Raw genomic sequence first — 17,435 nt, forward strand, 5'->3', positions numbered from 1 at the left:
AGAAAAGGTTAGGTGATAAGGAAGCAGGATGCTCTATCAAAGAGCAGCAGGTCAGATTGGAGAGAAGCTCAGAGTTCTACAAAGTCATCACCTAGAAGTATCAGAATGCTGCTGAAGAGGTGGAATCAAAGTTCAAGCAGTATCAATATCATCCAGATGAGGTACATCTGCAGACCTAGATGCTCCAGTGTTATCAGCAGGCTCTCAACTGATCCACTCTGGACAGTTAATACATGGACTGTGTCAACCATCCCAAATAGAGCATTCCAAGAGGATATCGTCACCCCTGAGAACACGCAAAGCTCCTTCAACATTAATTCCAGAGGTAGAATTTTTTCTATTAAGAAAATAACCCAATTAAAGACAACTAAAGACAGACACTAGAACGTGGACTCAACAGTATCATAACCGAAGCCTGGGTTCGGTAAGAACACTGTTCAGTGATAACGAAAACCCTCAAAAATGAAAAAAGGGAAATGTGGCCCTCCCCACCTTTTTGAATATTTTCCCAATATGTGAAGCCAAAAACTGTTCTCCTCTCTCCTCACTTCAGCTCCACCATTAAATGATATCCAGTGTGAGAAAGCCAGGAGAGAATTAGGACACTAAACCATTTCTAATGGAGAGATAACAAGAGAGCAGCAGGCTAGGGTAACAGTGCTGGGTAGACTCATCTGAACTGTGGTGTGTCTGGGCATGTGCTTTTTTGGTTCTGTTATGTAAAAGCTTTTTCATTATAACTTCTTAAGCTGACCCTCCAAGAAAGGCAGAGAGAAATGTACCTTTTACTGGAATGTTTTTGAGTGCAAATAAGCCATTTTAATCAATAGAATGGCAATTTTGGGTTATATAACTTCCATAGCAAATATTGAAAATCTCACTGTCAGTAATAAATTTTCTGACAAAGTTATACAAAAGGTACAGTTCCAAATTTGTATGAGAGAACAACACTCATTAGCATGAGCTGTAATGATAAGACTGATGTGGTCACAGTTGAAAAGGAACTTTCTCTCTAAATGTTTGTTAAGGTGTTGGTCCTGGGCTAATTATTTTTAGGTTAAGTGAGGCATTTGGGTAGACATGTTCTGTGAGGCGTATGCTGCTCTTACTAACCCTTGGACGTGCTAGCTTCCTTTGCCAAGAGCTCTTCAAAGATATCATTATGCATGTAAAAGAAGACATATCCAGTAGAAAGCCTAGCCTTATATACAAGGTCCTCTTGTATACCTGTCACCTGCAGATCACTATAAGTGAACCAACTCTGCTTCCTGAAGTCAAAGGCATCACTGATATAGTGGCCTCCATTGGGACTGTTCCCAATATGGTTGATAATACTAACAAGCCTGTAAATGTTATCTTCTTTTTGATTTAATTTCTGTGGCTCCACCTTGCTTGTAGGCTTTGCCTTATCGAAAACATCATTGCATCCAGGGCTCTTACTGGAATCTGATGAGCCCTGTGAACTTAGACTACCATTCTGGGTATGTGACACTGTGGGTTTCCCAAGGTTTTCTGTCTGTTCCTGGGAGCTTGGATTTGGACAGCTTTGAGGAAGTGCCTCTTTATTGCATTTCTCAGCCTCTTGGCACTTTTGTGATCTTTCCTCACTGATGCTACCAGAATCTAAATCACTAAGTACATACTCTTTCTCATGTTTGATTGTCTCAGTCTCATTTGTAAGTTCTGACCTGACCACATTTGCACCTTTCCCTAGATCTTCCTGCTGCGCTGACCCACTCGACACTTCAGAGACTCTCTTTCCATTTTGTACTTCTAACTCCTTGTCTGATCTGATGTTTACAGTCGGGAAAACATTGGATCTTGAGGTCCTCCCTGAATTACTTGATAATTTGAGTATTTCTGAACCCAACTCTTCAAGGGGTCTTAGTAAGTCAAGATTCTTAACATGCTCATTTGGGAGAAGGGGCTGGGGTGGTTTTGTGTTCTTGTTGCAGTGACAAGACAGCCGTAAGTACTTGGAAATAACAATGTGCTGCTCATCTTTGTTCATTATCCGGGACTCACTAAAGCTGTAGCGTTTCAGGTGAACAATAATAACCCTGGGTAGCCGGCCAAACTTGTGCAATGCAACAGATTTATTGTACAAACACCTTTCACACCTATGCTCAAGCTCCTCTGCCCTAAAGAAAAGATCTAAACTGGACTGGATAGACATGTTTTGGTCTTTCATTCCTTGAGGAATGTTGATAGAGAGATATCTACTTGGTTCTCTCTTAAAAACAGTCAGGCCACAGGCTTTACAAAAGATGGAACTCAGCAACTCAAATTCAAAATTGTTGGTAACAGGACAAACAGGTGTTCTGTTGATGCTAGTATAATTAGCAAAAATCTCTTTAAGTAAATAATAATCTCCTGATTCATTCTCAGATTGCCACATCATGTTTACTCTCTGGACAGTCTCCTTCAACTGAACTAAACAGAGACTCAAAAACTCATGAGCATCATTCTGCCTGTCAGCTGCAAAGACCTCACCAAATATTGGGAGGGCTTTTGTAATACCTATAAGTAACTTTTGTCTGGTTCTTGCATTGTAAATATCTTTCAAAACCAGCAGTTGCATCAAGCGCATGTTAAAGTCATCTTTGGGAGGTTTAATCCATGGGAAGCCCTGATTGAATAAGTCATTAACAAACAGCGGAATTGAGCATAGAGACTGTAATACAACATTTATGTAACAGGTATTTCCAACATTAGGTAGGCCTTGCCATGATTTCTCTGGGTCAAGTAAAAATGTCTCCATATACTCATGCCAATTTAGCCCATTCTCAATATAGTGCGTTTCAAACAGTAATGGTGAAAATAATTTTGTAATGAGATCATTAAGATCACGAACATTCACACTACCCTCCTCGGGATAGTTGGTCTCAAATGGAAATCCAAACCCTGCCTTACTGATTTCTACCGCTCTCACACCCCTTTCTTTCCCCTTTTCATTAGATATGGACACTACTAAATTTGTCTCAAATTCTCTGGTACTGCCCTTCAGGTTCTGTTTTTCCTTTTCTGCACCAAGAAAAAATCTTTTCCTCTTCATGAACTGTGATTCTAATAATCCTACTGCATTAAGTGAGGCTGATGAGGGCGGAAGTAAAGGCAACTGACGAAACAAGCACATTTCGCTTTCTTTGGCTGATTCAAAGCACAAACTACTTGCTTTCAGATGACCTTCCGGTGGGGAAGAGCTCAACTCCTGTGCACTCATGCTAAGATCACCAGGTCTCTCATCACTTCTCCTGGCTGCCCGAAGATTACTTTGATAGATTTTGTCCAAAAATCTTTTCAGTCGTCTGGCATCCATGGTGGTGAGTTTCTCGACAAACAAGAAATCATTATTTTTAAAAGTCAGATGTAGGTAATTCTGGTCTTCGCCATAGGTTCGAAGGACCACACTTTTAATATTATTGTATAGTTGCAAAGCCTTGATCTTTCCAGTGCTGAAATAGAGAATAAGTTTAACTTCCCTTTTGCCTATAAATGTCTCAATGAATGCATTTCTTGACTTGGACATTCCTGCCTTTGCACTCCACAGCTGGACTTGAGCATGTATCAATACAGGATCCATACTTTTTCTTTGCAAATAAACACACGTTTCTTGGTTACTAGCAATCTTGACGGTTTAATTTGTTTCCTAAGTTCACCTAAGGAGAGAACAAAGAAATAGTATGTAACTTTTTATATACCATGACTATTTTTTAATGTTGACTTTATACAAAAATCACTCATGTTCTGGGTTCTAACCTTTTAGTGACTAATCAACACCATTGGAGAAAAAGCCATGGTAAGAAGACAAAAATCTTGATTATAACCCCAAAACATGATTTTTAAAAATTCCAAGAAAAGCTCTTTTAGTTCTGAGAGAAATGCTTATATAAAACCCAAACTCCATTCCTATACACTGAATCTCCTTTCCTCTGCAATATTGCATTCCATTCTAATTAAATTCCACCTTTCCAGTGGAAATCCTAAACCCTTAGATGACTTTTAAGACATAGCTGCACAGTATCTTGTGTATATACAGATAACGTGCTAATCTTCCATCACAGAAGGAACTCACATGGAAACCAAGTCATTAAGCAAATAGAAGCATTAATAGCCCGACTGCAGATGGCTACCTCGTGATGAATAAAGAAATTCATATATGGGATACTGAGTAAATCTATCTTACCTCCTTCCAGTGCCAGTTACATCATCTTCTTTTACTTGGCACTGAGGAAATTCCACACATTTTACCCTTCATTGCAAAAGTTAAAAATAATAGCTTTCTAACTAAAATGATTTTGGTAGCCAGCTCTGCACATTTATCAAGTGGGTTCTCTCTATTCAAAGCCAGTGGGGAACGTTAAGTTTACCTGTATGTTATAGCACATGCTTCAAATGCAAAAAAAAAAAACAAAAAAACCAAAAAACAAAAAACAAAAAACAAAAAAAACCAAAAAAAAAACATTGTCAATCCTCAGAATCTAAAATTACTTTTACAAACCCAGTGAAGGATCAGATATATTTAATTACTGAAATTTAAAAATTCCAGAGTAATCTGGAAGAAATTTTGAATTAATTATATTAGACATCACTACAAATGTTTACACCAGAAAACAAGTTCAGTGATTCATTATAAGTTGTGTTTTCTCCTAAATAGTTAATATTCTCCCTTAGTCTTCCCTATGTTGTTAGCTAACTCAGCAAACTGTCAGAATCAAGGAAAACTTCTGTTTTGCTCAGTGAAGTAGTTGTGGCCACACATATGTATAAGTACACATAGGGGCTGGAGAGATGAGGGTTGATCTTACAGGGGTCCCGAGTTCAATTCTCAGCAAACACATGGTGGCTCACAACCATCTGTAATGGGATCCACTGCCCTCTTTTAGTGTGTCTGAAGACAGCTACAGGGTACTCATATACATTAAAGAAATAAATAAGTACACAGGGTCCCAAGTCAAATAATGATTATATTTATCACAGCAAAAACTTCCCATATAACATTTAGGCATAGCAGCAGTTTTCTACATTTGGGGATGGGGAGGTTCAAGACAGGTTTTTCTGTATAGCCCTGGCTGTCTTAGAAATTACTCTGTAGACTAGGCTGACCTTGAACCCACAGTTCCACCTGCTTTTGTTTCCTGAGTGCAGGGATTAAAGATATGCACCACATCTGATTTCAAATCTCTAGATTATGTACAGTTCACTGTTGTTCTGTGGATGCTATGTAAGGCTTTAAACAATTTTCTCTCTACAACAGTTTTCATTGTTCTTTAGTTTGTTTAAACATTCAACAAAACCTACAACTTAACGTTCAGATCTACTTTCATAGTTTCTACAACCCCAGATCAGTTTGTGTGCACACATGCACATACACACACATACATACACACACATACACAAACACAGACACACACAGACACACACACACGCACACACACATACACACACAGAGAGATTAACCAGGCATAGAAGAGTACAATAGAATACAATTCCAGCCAGCATGAACTATAAGGGAAACACTGTCCTCCCAAAATATGGTGTTCTGTCTTTCTAATGATACAATAATCTAAGTCCTTTTAGTATTTCTACTCTCTGTCTTCAAAAAACAATTAAAAGTTATACATAATACCACAAGTCTTTAATCATAGCACTTTGAAAGCAGAAGCAGGTGGTTTTGACATTGGCCCAGTCTATGTAATGAGTTATAGGATAGCCAGGGCTGTATAGAGACCATATCTCATAGAAAACAAAACAAAAGACAGGAGATGTGCTTATGAAACTACCTGCATTTTTAATATTTCCTTAAAGTTTGACATACACTTCATTCTTGAATAAAGGACATTTCCTTAACCTCACTGAGTTTGAAAAAGACCAATGCTTATCTTTACTGCCCAATAGGTGAGCTGTCTAATAAGCACTGCCACTTCTCCAGCATATGCTAAACATAAAAGCTCTGTGTTCCATCTCAAGTCTCAAAGCTGTTAAGGATTGCCTTGGACTTGTTTAACGGATTTTAAACTAGAGTGCTGGCTCTCCACAAGCCACTATGTGCACACTCTAAGCAGCTGAAGGAAAGCCTCAGAATAGTGACATTTCTCTTCCCAGCTAGCCTCAAACTGAATAAAAGCCTACAATGATAACTACATGTCAAAGTTATGAAAACCTAGGAGCTTTTATCGAATTTTGTATAAACTCAAGTATCTCAGGTTTGATTGCTTGAATGCAAACACAATATATTAGGCTAGCTGATGTTCTCAAAGCATAGCCAGAAACTTACAAAATTTTATGACCTCTGTCAAGGCTGAAGGAATGACATGAGATAGGCAGAAGTTGGAAGTTGGCTACTGGTTGTTGTTTTTTTTTTAAATAAAATAAAACATCCAGTAGAACTGTTGCTTCATTGCTAATTTACTAGTTTTCACATATTGTTCTTTCTTCAGGTGTTTATTGAGCTATGCTTCACATTATGATATTCTGAACATATTTTCAATGCTGAAGAGTGAAAACATTTCTCTATAAACACAAAGGATAGAAAGAATCAATATATTTAATGATTTAAATTAAACCACCAGTGTTCACAAGTCACAACAAAAGAGAAGTTTCTGTCCAATAAGAACAAAGGAGCCACAAAAATACCTTTTTGGTACCATTTCTAGGACTTGACACAATACATACCTACAATACAAAGTGCACACGCATGCGTATGTGTGTGTATTTTAGAGACAGAGAAAATAAGAAGACAGACACAGAATATCTTCCTGTGTTAAGGTACTTGACATTCTACTTCAAGTCCACAATATACTGGCTTAGCCTCATATTTATGGAAAACTTGAAGAAGAGATTTGCCCTCAATATCTATAAAGCCCAAGAAACCTCCAAAAGCCTGGGTTCATAATTCTGCATTCAGGATTTACACTGTGTTGTAAACATTCACACACTCTATGCTGCATTTCCGTCTTCTGTTGTTCATGCTTTCATGATTTCAAAAGGAAGAAACACTTGAAAATAAATGACTTCATCATTTAAATAAACCATCGTCATTCTCATGGAGTTCATTATAAAACAGAAATTTAAGATAACAAATAGTTTACAGTGGGAAAAAGAAAGCATCTTCAATAATTGGTGCCAGTCTACCTGGCAGTCTGTGTGTAGAAAAATGAAAATAGATACGTATTTGTTATCTTGCACAAAGCTCAAGTAAAAGTGAATCAAGGACCTGAACATAAAACCAAATATGCTGAATCTAATAGATGAGAAAGTGGGAAAGAACTTCCAACTCATTGGCACAGGGGGAAATTTCCTAAACAGACTTCCAATGGCTCAGGCTCTAAAATCAAGGATAAATGTGACCTCACGAAACTGGAAAGCTTTTGTAAGGCAAAGAATATGGTGAATAGGACAAATCAGCAATCTACAGATTGAGTACAAACTTTATTAAACACACATCCAATAGAGGGCTAATAATTAAAATATATAAAGATCTCAAGAACCAAAAAACCAAACAATCCAATAAAAGAAGTGGGGTATAGAACTGAACTGAGAATTCACAATAGAGGAATCGCCAATGGCTGAGAGGCACTTAAAGAGATATTCAAAGTCCTTATTAATCAGAGAAATGCAAATCAAAACAACGGAGATGCCACCTTACATCAATCAGAACGCCTAAGATCAAAAACTCAAGTGACAGCACATGTGGGCAAGGATGTGGAGAAAGAGCAAAATTCCTCCATTGCTGGTGGGATTGGAAACTGGTAAAACCTCTCTGGAAATCAATCTGGAGGTTCCTCAGAAAATTGGAAATAGATATAGCTATACCACTCTTGGGCATATACTCAAAAGATGCCCCATATCATGCCACATGTTCCACTATGTTCATAGTGGCCTTATTTGTGATAGTCAGAAGCTGGAAACAACCCAAATGTCCCCCAATGGAAGAATGAATACAGAAAATGTGGTTCATTTACACAATGGAATACTATCCAGCTATTAAGAATGAGGACATCCTGAGTTTTGCAGGCAAATGGATGGAGCTAGAAAATATCATCCCGAATGATGTAACTCAGACCCAAAAGGACATGCATGGTACATACTCACTCATAAGTGAATATTAGCCAAAAAATACAAAATACCCAGGATACAATCCATAGAACTCAAAAAGGTCAACAAGCTGAAGGGTCTAAGTGAGGATACCTCAATCCCACTTGGAAGGAAGAAAGCAATCACAGGACAACCAATGGACAGAAGCTGGGGACCCCTGTGGTTAAATTAGGGAAAAGCTGGAAGAAGCTGAGGAGGAGGGCAACCCTGTAGGAGGATCAGTAGTCTCTATTAAACTGGACCCCCAAGATCTCTCAGACACTGAGCCATCAACCAGACAGCATATACCAGCTGATATGATGAGAGTGGAAGGGAGGAACCTGGTAGGGAAAGGTGACAGGAAGGGGAAGAGTGAAATGTGATCAGATATTGGGGAGGGGACAGGACTGAAGCCCTGAGAGGCAGCAGAAAGAATGGAATCAGGAGGTAGGAGATGGGGGAGCAACCTCAAGAATGTACCAGAGACCCGGGAGGTGAGGGACTTTCAGGACTCAAAGGGAAGGACATTAGATGAAAGGGCCTACAGTGGGGAGAGTCACATTGAGTAGAAAGACAGGACATATAGTGGAGGAATGGGGTTGCCATTCTACAGTCAAAAACTCTGACCCAGAATTATCCCTGTCTGAAAGAATGGCAGGGACAAATGGATAAAGTCTAAGGGAAAGGAGGTCCAGTGATGGGCCCAACCTGGGATCCAGCTCAAGAAGAGACCCCAAGACCTGACACCATTACTGAAGCTCTTGAGCACTCACAAAAAGGGAGTTACCATGACTGCCCTCTGAAAGACCCAACAAGCAGCGGAAAGAGTCAGATGCAGATATTTATAACCAACCAATGGACAAAAGCTGGGGAACCCTGTGGATAAATTAGGGAAAAGCTGGAAGAAGCTGAGGAGGGCAACCCAGTAGTCTCAATTAACCTGGACCCCCAAGACTTCTCAGACACTGAGCCACCAACCAGGCACCATACACCAGCTGATATGAGGACCCCAACACATATACAGCAGAGGACTGCCAGGTCTGGACTCAGTGGGAGAAGACATACCTAACCCTTCAGAGACTTGAGGCCTGAGAGAGTGGGGAGGTCTGGTGTGGCGGGGATAGGGGGATGTAGACATCCTCTTGGGAGATGGGGTTGGGGTGAGAGAAAGCATGGGATGAAGAACAGTCAGAGAACAGACTGGGACAATGTTAACTAGACTGTAATAAAAGACTAAAGAATAAAACAAACAAACAAAAAAAAGGTAAACGGTTTAATCTTTTACAAGAAGCAGTCTACAAGCTAGGTGTGGTGGCTTATGCCTAAAACCATAGCATTTTGGAGACTGAGGCAGGAGTATTGCTTCCTGTTCAAGGCCATCCTTTGCTATATAGTTTCAGGATTGTCTGAGATATAACATACTCTGATTCTGTCTCAAAAATTCCAAAATTCAGAGACGAGAGTCTGTTGGAAGGTAGATAAACTCTAGAAGGTTGTTTCTAAGCGATGACTATGAGAAAGTATTATTTGTCTATTCTCCTTCACTGACATGAGTAAACTGTGATTATCTGAAATAAAATCAAGTACTTGTTTATCTCAGTGAGTAGGTTAACATGTGGAAGGTGCTGTGGCAGAGATGATAAGTTTTAATTATGATATTTCACCCATGTTTTAAGTATTCTGGGTTGAACTTAAGTCCTCACACACCTGCCAAGCAAATGCTCAATTACAGAACATTCAGAAAACATTTAAGATAATAGGGAAAAGATATAACTAGTATATGCTAGTATAGCCCAGCTTAGTTTCCTCACTGGATAGAAATGATAAAGGTTCTAAAAGGTAGTGACCTAGTCTATATATGTAGACTTCTGGCTATCTTTTCTAATGAGACCAAGCAAAACATGAAAATGAAAACAAGTTCAATTTGCATTTATTTTAAATGACGAGTATCTAAGTGAGTTTAGGAAATGCTAGTGGCATTATCAGATTCCGTTAATTGTACTGAAAAAAATCATCAAAGCTGTCTTTGAGGATTCCGTTCTATGGGACTTTGATTCTAGATACAATATAATTAATGAGCATACATAATTAATAGAGAACACTGGGTCTCCCAAGACAATCTAAGTAAAAGACTTCCGCTAACAATTTCTTAGTGTGCCTTAAATCTGAGCAGGAAATGTCCATGAATATGCTGGGTTTGGTAAATGAGAAGGTGCACTCTGAAAAACCCATGAACAGTTTTAAAAGTGACTCTGCATTAATCCATCCATTAATTCATTAAAAAATATAGATATAGAATATCTATAGATGTTCTAGATATAGAATGGTGAAAAGCACTGCATAATTGTGGGTAAATAATATTATAAAGAAATAGAAAAACCAGGCTTTTACTAAACTCATTGTAGCAGAGCTGAAAATTTACATACAGTGTTAGGGATCTAGCTCAATAGTAGATTGCTTGTTGAGTATGTGAGGCCGAGTGTTCAGTACCCAGCATCTAAAAAAATCCAACAAAAATATATATACATAAAACATATAAGACATATGATGGTAATTATTAAAGAAAAGGTGTTTGTGGATGGGTGGACAAGCTTGTTAATTGTATGCTACGCATACACAAGGACCTGGTTTAATCTCCAGAACCCATATACCAAACTAAGCATGATGGTGCCTACTTGTAGTTTCAGCAGTGAAAGAGAAAGGAAGAATCCCTGGGGCCAGGCAGACTAGTCTAATCGGTAAGGTCTATGCTCCTGAGAGGCGGTTGAAAATAGAAGAGAGGCATTTGAAGAGCAATACCTGAGGTTAACCCACATTTGTAAATATACAACAGGCATATATACATAAACAAGTGCCCATGTAAACACACACAGACACACAGACCAAGGCAGACACACAGACTGATACAGACAGACACACACACACACACACACACACACACACACACACACAGGAGGGGGGGTGGGGGTAGATGGGAGAATATAGAGAGCAGCCTCCTCAAAGAACAGAAAAGGAAACACATAAACTATACCAGTGGTAATGAGGTAGGCTTTCTTCAGACTTGTGAAGCCTGGTAATGATAATGACAGAGTCTGTGTGCTAGATAGGAGAAAAGAATAAACAAAATTCCTTTTCAGGGAGAATTATAAAGACATCTGTAGTGAAAGACAGTGCTGGAGGCATTGTAGAAGAGCAGGAAAGCAAATGGTCTGGTAACCTTAAGCAGTTCCCAGCCACAGGGCTGCCTCAGACTCATAGGCATGAATGTATGATAGGCATGAATGTGCATGAATGTATCATGGGCCAATCATCAGTTTGGTTTTCTCCAGTGACATTTAGACACTTAGTTGTCCTGGTGCAACATGTAAAACTAAGAAAAGATTTTAAAAACTTGTTGTTTCCACTCATTCCAAAGTAAATACACACACACACACACACACACACACACACAGCAGAGTTGTATGAATAAAGAAGTGTATGCTCATAAACATGGACTTTTAAAATGATGAAATAATAGAGACGTCTCAGTAGTTCAGAATGTTTACTGCTTTTGGAAAGAGGACCCAGTTCAGTTCTCAGACCTCATATCAGGTAGCCCACAACTGATGTTAACTCCACCTGCTTGGATATGATGTTATTATATCCTGGCCAATGTGGATACCTGGACTTAATGTACATACACCTGGGGTTGGGGATTTAGCTCAGTGGTAGAGTGCTTGCCTAGCAAGCGCAAGGCCCTGGGTTCGGTTCCCAGCTCCGAAAAAAAGAAAAAAGAAAAAGAAAAAAAAATGTACACACACCTACACAAAAATAAAAGTAACACAAGGACAGAAAACTTAAATAAAGGAAAATGTGGGCCTGGGGCATGGCTCAGTTGCTAAGAGGACTTGCTGCCACACTTTACATACATCCATGTGCTCACATAATCACACATACACAAAATACATGAAACATAGTAAAATATTAAAATATATATAGGGACATGCTCCATAAATTACCAGAGCTATAATAATATTAGTTGATGGAGAACCTCTCTTATTTCGTTAGCTGTAATTCTGTCTTGTATTTCTAGCACTCATCAACAGCTTAAAATAGTTTCTTCTCCTATTGTCTTTTCCTTTTCCTTTGTGTTTTTCTATTCATTCACAACCTGTCCCCCAAGCTGGAAGAAAGCAACGAGAACAGAGGACAAAGCTGAATGTTAGGTGTATGTGGATTGGGTTGAAAGCAGACGGGATCAGGTATAAGGGGCAGACAAGTGAGAGCTGATGAAATGAGAGAAGAAACCACCCTCTCCTTTTTGCTACCCTTCAAGTTTGGGTTAAAGGTCAACACATCAAGAGGTACACTGCCTCTAGAGAATTAGCAATTAAATCTAGTCATTATGTTTGTTCTCAGCCTCAGTGTGCATGGCTCTTCAAAATGATTGGATCAAGACAGATTTCCTTCTTGCCTGTCTGGTTTAAAGGTACATTTCCACACTCAGCACACATCCAAGTCATTGTACAGCAGAGAAATGCCATTACTTTGCCTCTTGACACATGCTGCACATAAATCACTCCATAGGAGGCCCTGACCAAAATAGAAGAATTCTCTAGACTAGCAAATTGTTTCTATGAACTACTTAAGCTTTGTACTGTATGAGAGAGATTTGGCAGAACACTTTTTTTTTCATTCTTTGAAAATGATTTTGTTAGTGCTCCTAATAAGACATAGCTGAAAACAATGCATAGATAATTTTCAAAAAATAAAATGATTATTTCATTAAAGAATGTTCTCTCCCGAAAAAGCATGTATTTATTATACAGCACAAGAAAAATTCTTGACATTTGCTTTCCCTACTGTAACCTATCATCCTAGTATTTTGTAGGCCTTATTTCTAACTATTGTATTTGTTTATTCACTTATTAACCAGAATACCTTTTCATATTTAGTCGACTATGGGCCAAACAAACAAAAAAAAAAAGTCAGTTAAAAGCTCCTGCTCTCTCAGACATGTTTGAGCATGTAACACAAAGAACAGCAGTCCAAGGGAAAATGTATTAATTAAATAAAAGCCAATCTCTGTGTTCCCAGAGTCTGTGTGCTGTCTGCCATCTCATTGTCTCATAGTATTTTCTCTCTTTTTGTATTGTGTGAAGAGATTGGTGCTGTTTGTGTATGAGTGGGTGTGGAGGTCAAAGGTCAACCTTGAGTGTTGTTTCTCAGGAGCCACCTACCCTCCACTATATTCTAACATTTTTACTATTTTGTGTTTTGCCTGCACACATATTTATTCACCATGTATGCCTGGTATCCAGAAGCCAGAAAAAGATGTTGGAATCCCCTATAACTGAAGTTGTGCAGAGTTTTGAGGTAGCGTATAGTGTATTGAATCAAACCTAAGTCATTTAAAAGAAGAGTCAGTTCTCTTAGGTGCTAAGCCATCTCTCCCAACCTGTTTTTATTTTTGAGACTTGGATCTACTATGAATCTCATGCTGACCTAGAACTCACTATGTAGACCAGGCTGGCCTCAAACTTACACCAAGCAATCCCTTGGCCTTTGACTCTAAAGTGCTGGGATTTAAGGCTGTGTAACCACTCCTTGTATTTAAGACAGAGTCTTTCACTGGTATAGGTGACACACTACACTAGGCTGGCTGACCCAGGGATCTTTCTGTCTCTGCCTTTCTAGTTGTAGGGTTGTAAATAGGCACTATCCTTCCTGGCTTTCTTTTACCTGGGTCATGCTGATGAGACTGAGACCCAGCCTCTTATATTATTTCCTTTCTGCCTGGAATTCCTAAAACGTTCTCCTGATTGTCTTAATTTTACTTCTTTAAAAAAAACTATTCAAGTCTCACTTCATTTAAATCATTTCCACGTGTGGTTTTCCCTGCCTTAAATTCACAGAACATCGCCACATGGGATGACCCTCACTTCCCTGATACTCTAGCAGCACTTTTGTACCTCCATACCCAATGCACAGAATATATAGGGAATCAAGAATACCACATTGGTTTCCAAAGTGTATGAGTTCATGCCTGTAATCCAAACTTTTGGGAAGGAGAGGCAGGAGAATAAAAAATACCAAAGTCACCTTCAGATAAACAGGACATTCATAACCAGTCTGGGTTATATAGACCAAGTCTCAGAAATAATATCCTATGTCCTAAGTGGAAGAAAACCAGAACACATACCCATGAAGAAATCATGCCAAAGGAAGTTTCAGTAAAAGGTGACTATCCAAGAGAGATGCCTTTTGGGCCCATTCTAAGGGTACAGGAGATTGCAAGAAAACTCAACTTACCAGAAAATGGCGCTGAACGCTAAATGCAAGTGAAGCAGTTTTCCAACTCAGCAATGTATGCCAAGGGAGAACAACCTATTAGGACAGAAGACATACTGTGAGTTTAAAACGTCTTGGAAACATGCATACCTACAGGATTTTAAGTATTACAAAGTGCAGAAATTAACTTGTTCTTCACAATAAATAAGAAAATTGGTGATTTTACATGGTATGTTTGCAGTCTTTATATCTAAATAATTATCTGAAACTTATACCCCATTTACATCTAATCCTCTCTTCCAATCATTTTACTAAACACATACTACCAATGTGGTATTATACACATTTGATTATGCAGACTGTTGACAATTGTTTCTTAAACACAACATGTTGGTCATTAGGCCACTCTGACAGCTGCAAAACAAAAGGTCAAATATACACAAGGCTAAACGGAAAAAGGATCTTGTTCATTTTTCTTATCAGCTAACAGCCAATCTTTGTTGTTGTTTTTTTTTTTTTTCTGTATTAGCCATCTAGCCTAGCATCAGAAATCAACTTTTTTTATGGGCTTTTCATCTCTTTTCTCTCCCTTGTCTTAGCTGCATGATTCTAATCCCATGGACATTTTAGACTAACACCCAATTATTAGATGAATATAGACAGTAGAAAACACAGAGAAACCACAGCAACAAGGGAACATGTTCTGTCCCAAAGTGGAGGAGAATCACAATGGACCAGTAACCATCAAATAAGATGAGCAAAAGTATGTCCAGAAAATAACTTGCTACTTCCCTAGCAAATATGTTGAACCCTAGTTAAGACGTGGTATTAAAAAACACAAACAAATAATTTATATGTGCCTGTCAATAATGGGAATCCACATTCTCTAATTACCAAAGGCTAAAAAAAAAACAAAAACAAAAAACAAAAAAACAAAAACAGAAACAAAAAACAAAAAAAAAACCCCAAAACTAGAAGGCAGGCCTAGGACAAAGTTTGACAACAAGGCAACATGAAACTTAAAAATATCATAGTCCAGACTAAAGATGGAGGGAATAAAACATGGCCTGTTTTACTTCTTTCAGAGATACAGAGTATAGACAGGAATCCAAGTCTTGTGGGCAGTTAGTTTGGTGTTAAAAAAACCTTACTAGTAAGCATGTGATCTAGGCAATAATGAAGGTAATCAGGTTTCAGAGGCATCTAAAATAAGACCAGTAGTTCAAATTAATACTGAATTGAAAAAAGCTTTAGAACCATCTCGTATGGGGATTCACTGGTTCTAACATTCAATAAGGTGAACAAAAGGTGGGACCGTAGCCAGTTCAAGGTAAACCAACCTTAACTGCCACTTCAAGAAGATTCCTTGGGTTCCCCAAAACTCCTATATACACAGTTTCCTATTTTAAACTTTGTGTGCAAACTCATCTAACTACAATTTTCCCCAGATTGACCTTTAACCACAGTTTTATATGATGTCCCATGCTAATGGTCTTTGCTCAGCAGAACTATCAGTTGTGGTCCAACAGTCCACATGTTCTCTTGTCCTTACTGTTCTTTGCTACATTTGCTAATATATACCCTTGACATCTGACTAAATAGAGCTACTAACCAACATAAAAAGGTTTAGGCTCTATCCCACGGCAACAACTTCAAAGCCCATATAACTCTAGGTTCCTGTTCCATAAAGCACAATTCTTCTAAAAGAGGCAAGAAGGAGATGGTGACATATGTACAGATACTGACTTTGGATTTATGCCCCAAACTTGAGCATCCCATCTTGAGGGGAATTCTAAGAAAAATTGTGAGATTTTTTTTTTTCATACCATATGCTTTGTTCAAAGTAGGATGTTGAAAAGTCTGAGTACGGAAAAACAGACAAAGACAGCCTGTGATAATAAGAATTAAGTCCATCCATTATTCTAATAATCTCCCTTGGGTCAATGGCATCTGTGGAACATCTATGACCACTAGGACAATTTTGAAAAGAGTAGCAGAGGACGCTACTTGTCTGGCATCAATGGGAGAAGAAGCCCTTGGTCTTGTGAAGGCTTAATTCGCCAATGTAGGATAATGCCAGGGCTGTGAGGTAGGAGCAGGCAGGTAGGTGGGGGTTGGAGGAGCACTCTCATAGAAGCAGAGAGAGGGGATACAGGGTTTGCAAAAGGAAAACCAAGAAAAGGGGTAACATTTGAAATGTAAATAAATAAAACATCCAATAAAAAGTAAAGGCTTATTCCAATTGAGCTGTGAGCAAGTACCAGGTTTTATCTAGCAGAACACAACATCTTACAAGGATTCCTTCATACGTGACTTTATAGTCATGTCTACCTCTACCGCCAAAGCTGCAAGAAGATACTTTTAGGAGATGAGTGGGGTTTAATCAGGGGTGTTTTAGACTCCATATGACACAAGGGGGCGCTGCAGCATTTCCTTGCCAAGGCAAAGAGGGCAGGCAAGTCTACATCTTCATGTGACTTGAGAATAAACACATTCCAGGTTTAAAACTTTGTGAGAAGAGTTTTATATAACCACTGTTTGCAAAATGAACCTGGAAATATAGTAAGTGCCACCAGGACTCAAACAAAAATGTATCAGAATGCCTTCCAAATGCCCTTGCATTTTGATCTGGAAAAAAAAAAATCTAAAGTTGACTTTGTTCATTGCATTTTCATGTATCTTGAAATATCCTTAATATTTAATATCTTTAATTAAAAACCAAGAATACAAGGGAGGGGAAAGAAATGGAGGAACCAAAAGGGTCAGTGACATACCACAAGAACATAGCCTGGAGAATCAGCTGACGGAGACTCATGGAAACTTGAGAGATCAGGGAGCCTGTAGGGGTCTGACCTAGGTCTTCTACATATAAGCATGGCTAAGCGGCTTGGTGGTCTTTTGGCAATCCTCAAAGTGGGAATAGGATGTGTCCCTGACTCTTTAGTGTGCTTGTCAGACAGTTTTCCTGTTACTGGGTTGCCTTGTCCAGCCTTGATATGGTGGGATATGCCTAGCTCTATTGTAGCTTGTTATGCTGTGTTTGGTTCGGGTCCCTGGGAGGTCTGCTCTTTTCTAAGGGGAAGAGGGAG

At 38.8% G+C, this 17,435-nt stretch overlaps 1 protein-coding gene across 1 annotated transcript in view; it reads right to left on the minus strand.

Moving 5' to 3' along the window:
• Positions 1–237: 237 nt before the first annotated feature.
• Positions 238–17,435, minus strand: part of Usp26 (ubiquitin specific peptidase 26) — a 43,950-nt gene continuing 26,752 nt past the window's right edge. Inside the window, exons 7-8 of the mRNA XM_032889540.1 lie at positions 14,368–14,442; positions 238–3,659 (exon numbers count right to left, since the gene is read on the minus strand). Of these exons, the coding sequence (XP_032745431.1) occupies positions 1,109–3,583 (2,475 nt within the window). The 5' untranslated portion in view covers positions 3,584–3,659; positions 14,368–14,442 and the 3' untranslated portion in view covers positions 238–1,108. The remainder of the gene's footprint in view (positions 3,660–14,367; positions 14,443–17,435) is intronic.

This window comes from Rattus rattus, chromosome X (genome assembly GCF_011064425.1).
Source record: "Rattus rattus isolate New Zealand chromosome X, Rrattus_CSIRO_v1, whole genome shotgun sequence".
Classification (NCBI taxonomy): Eukaryota; Metazoa; Chordata; class Mammalia; order Rodentia; family Muridae; genus Rattus; species Rattus rattus.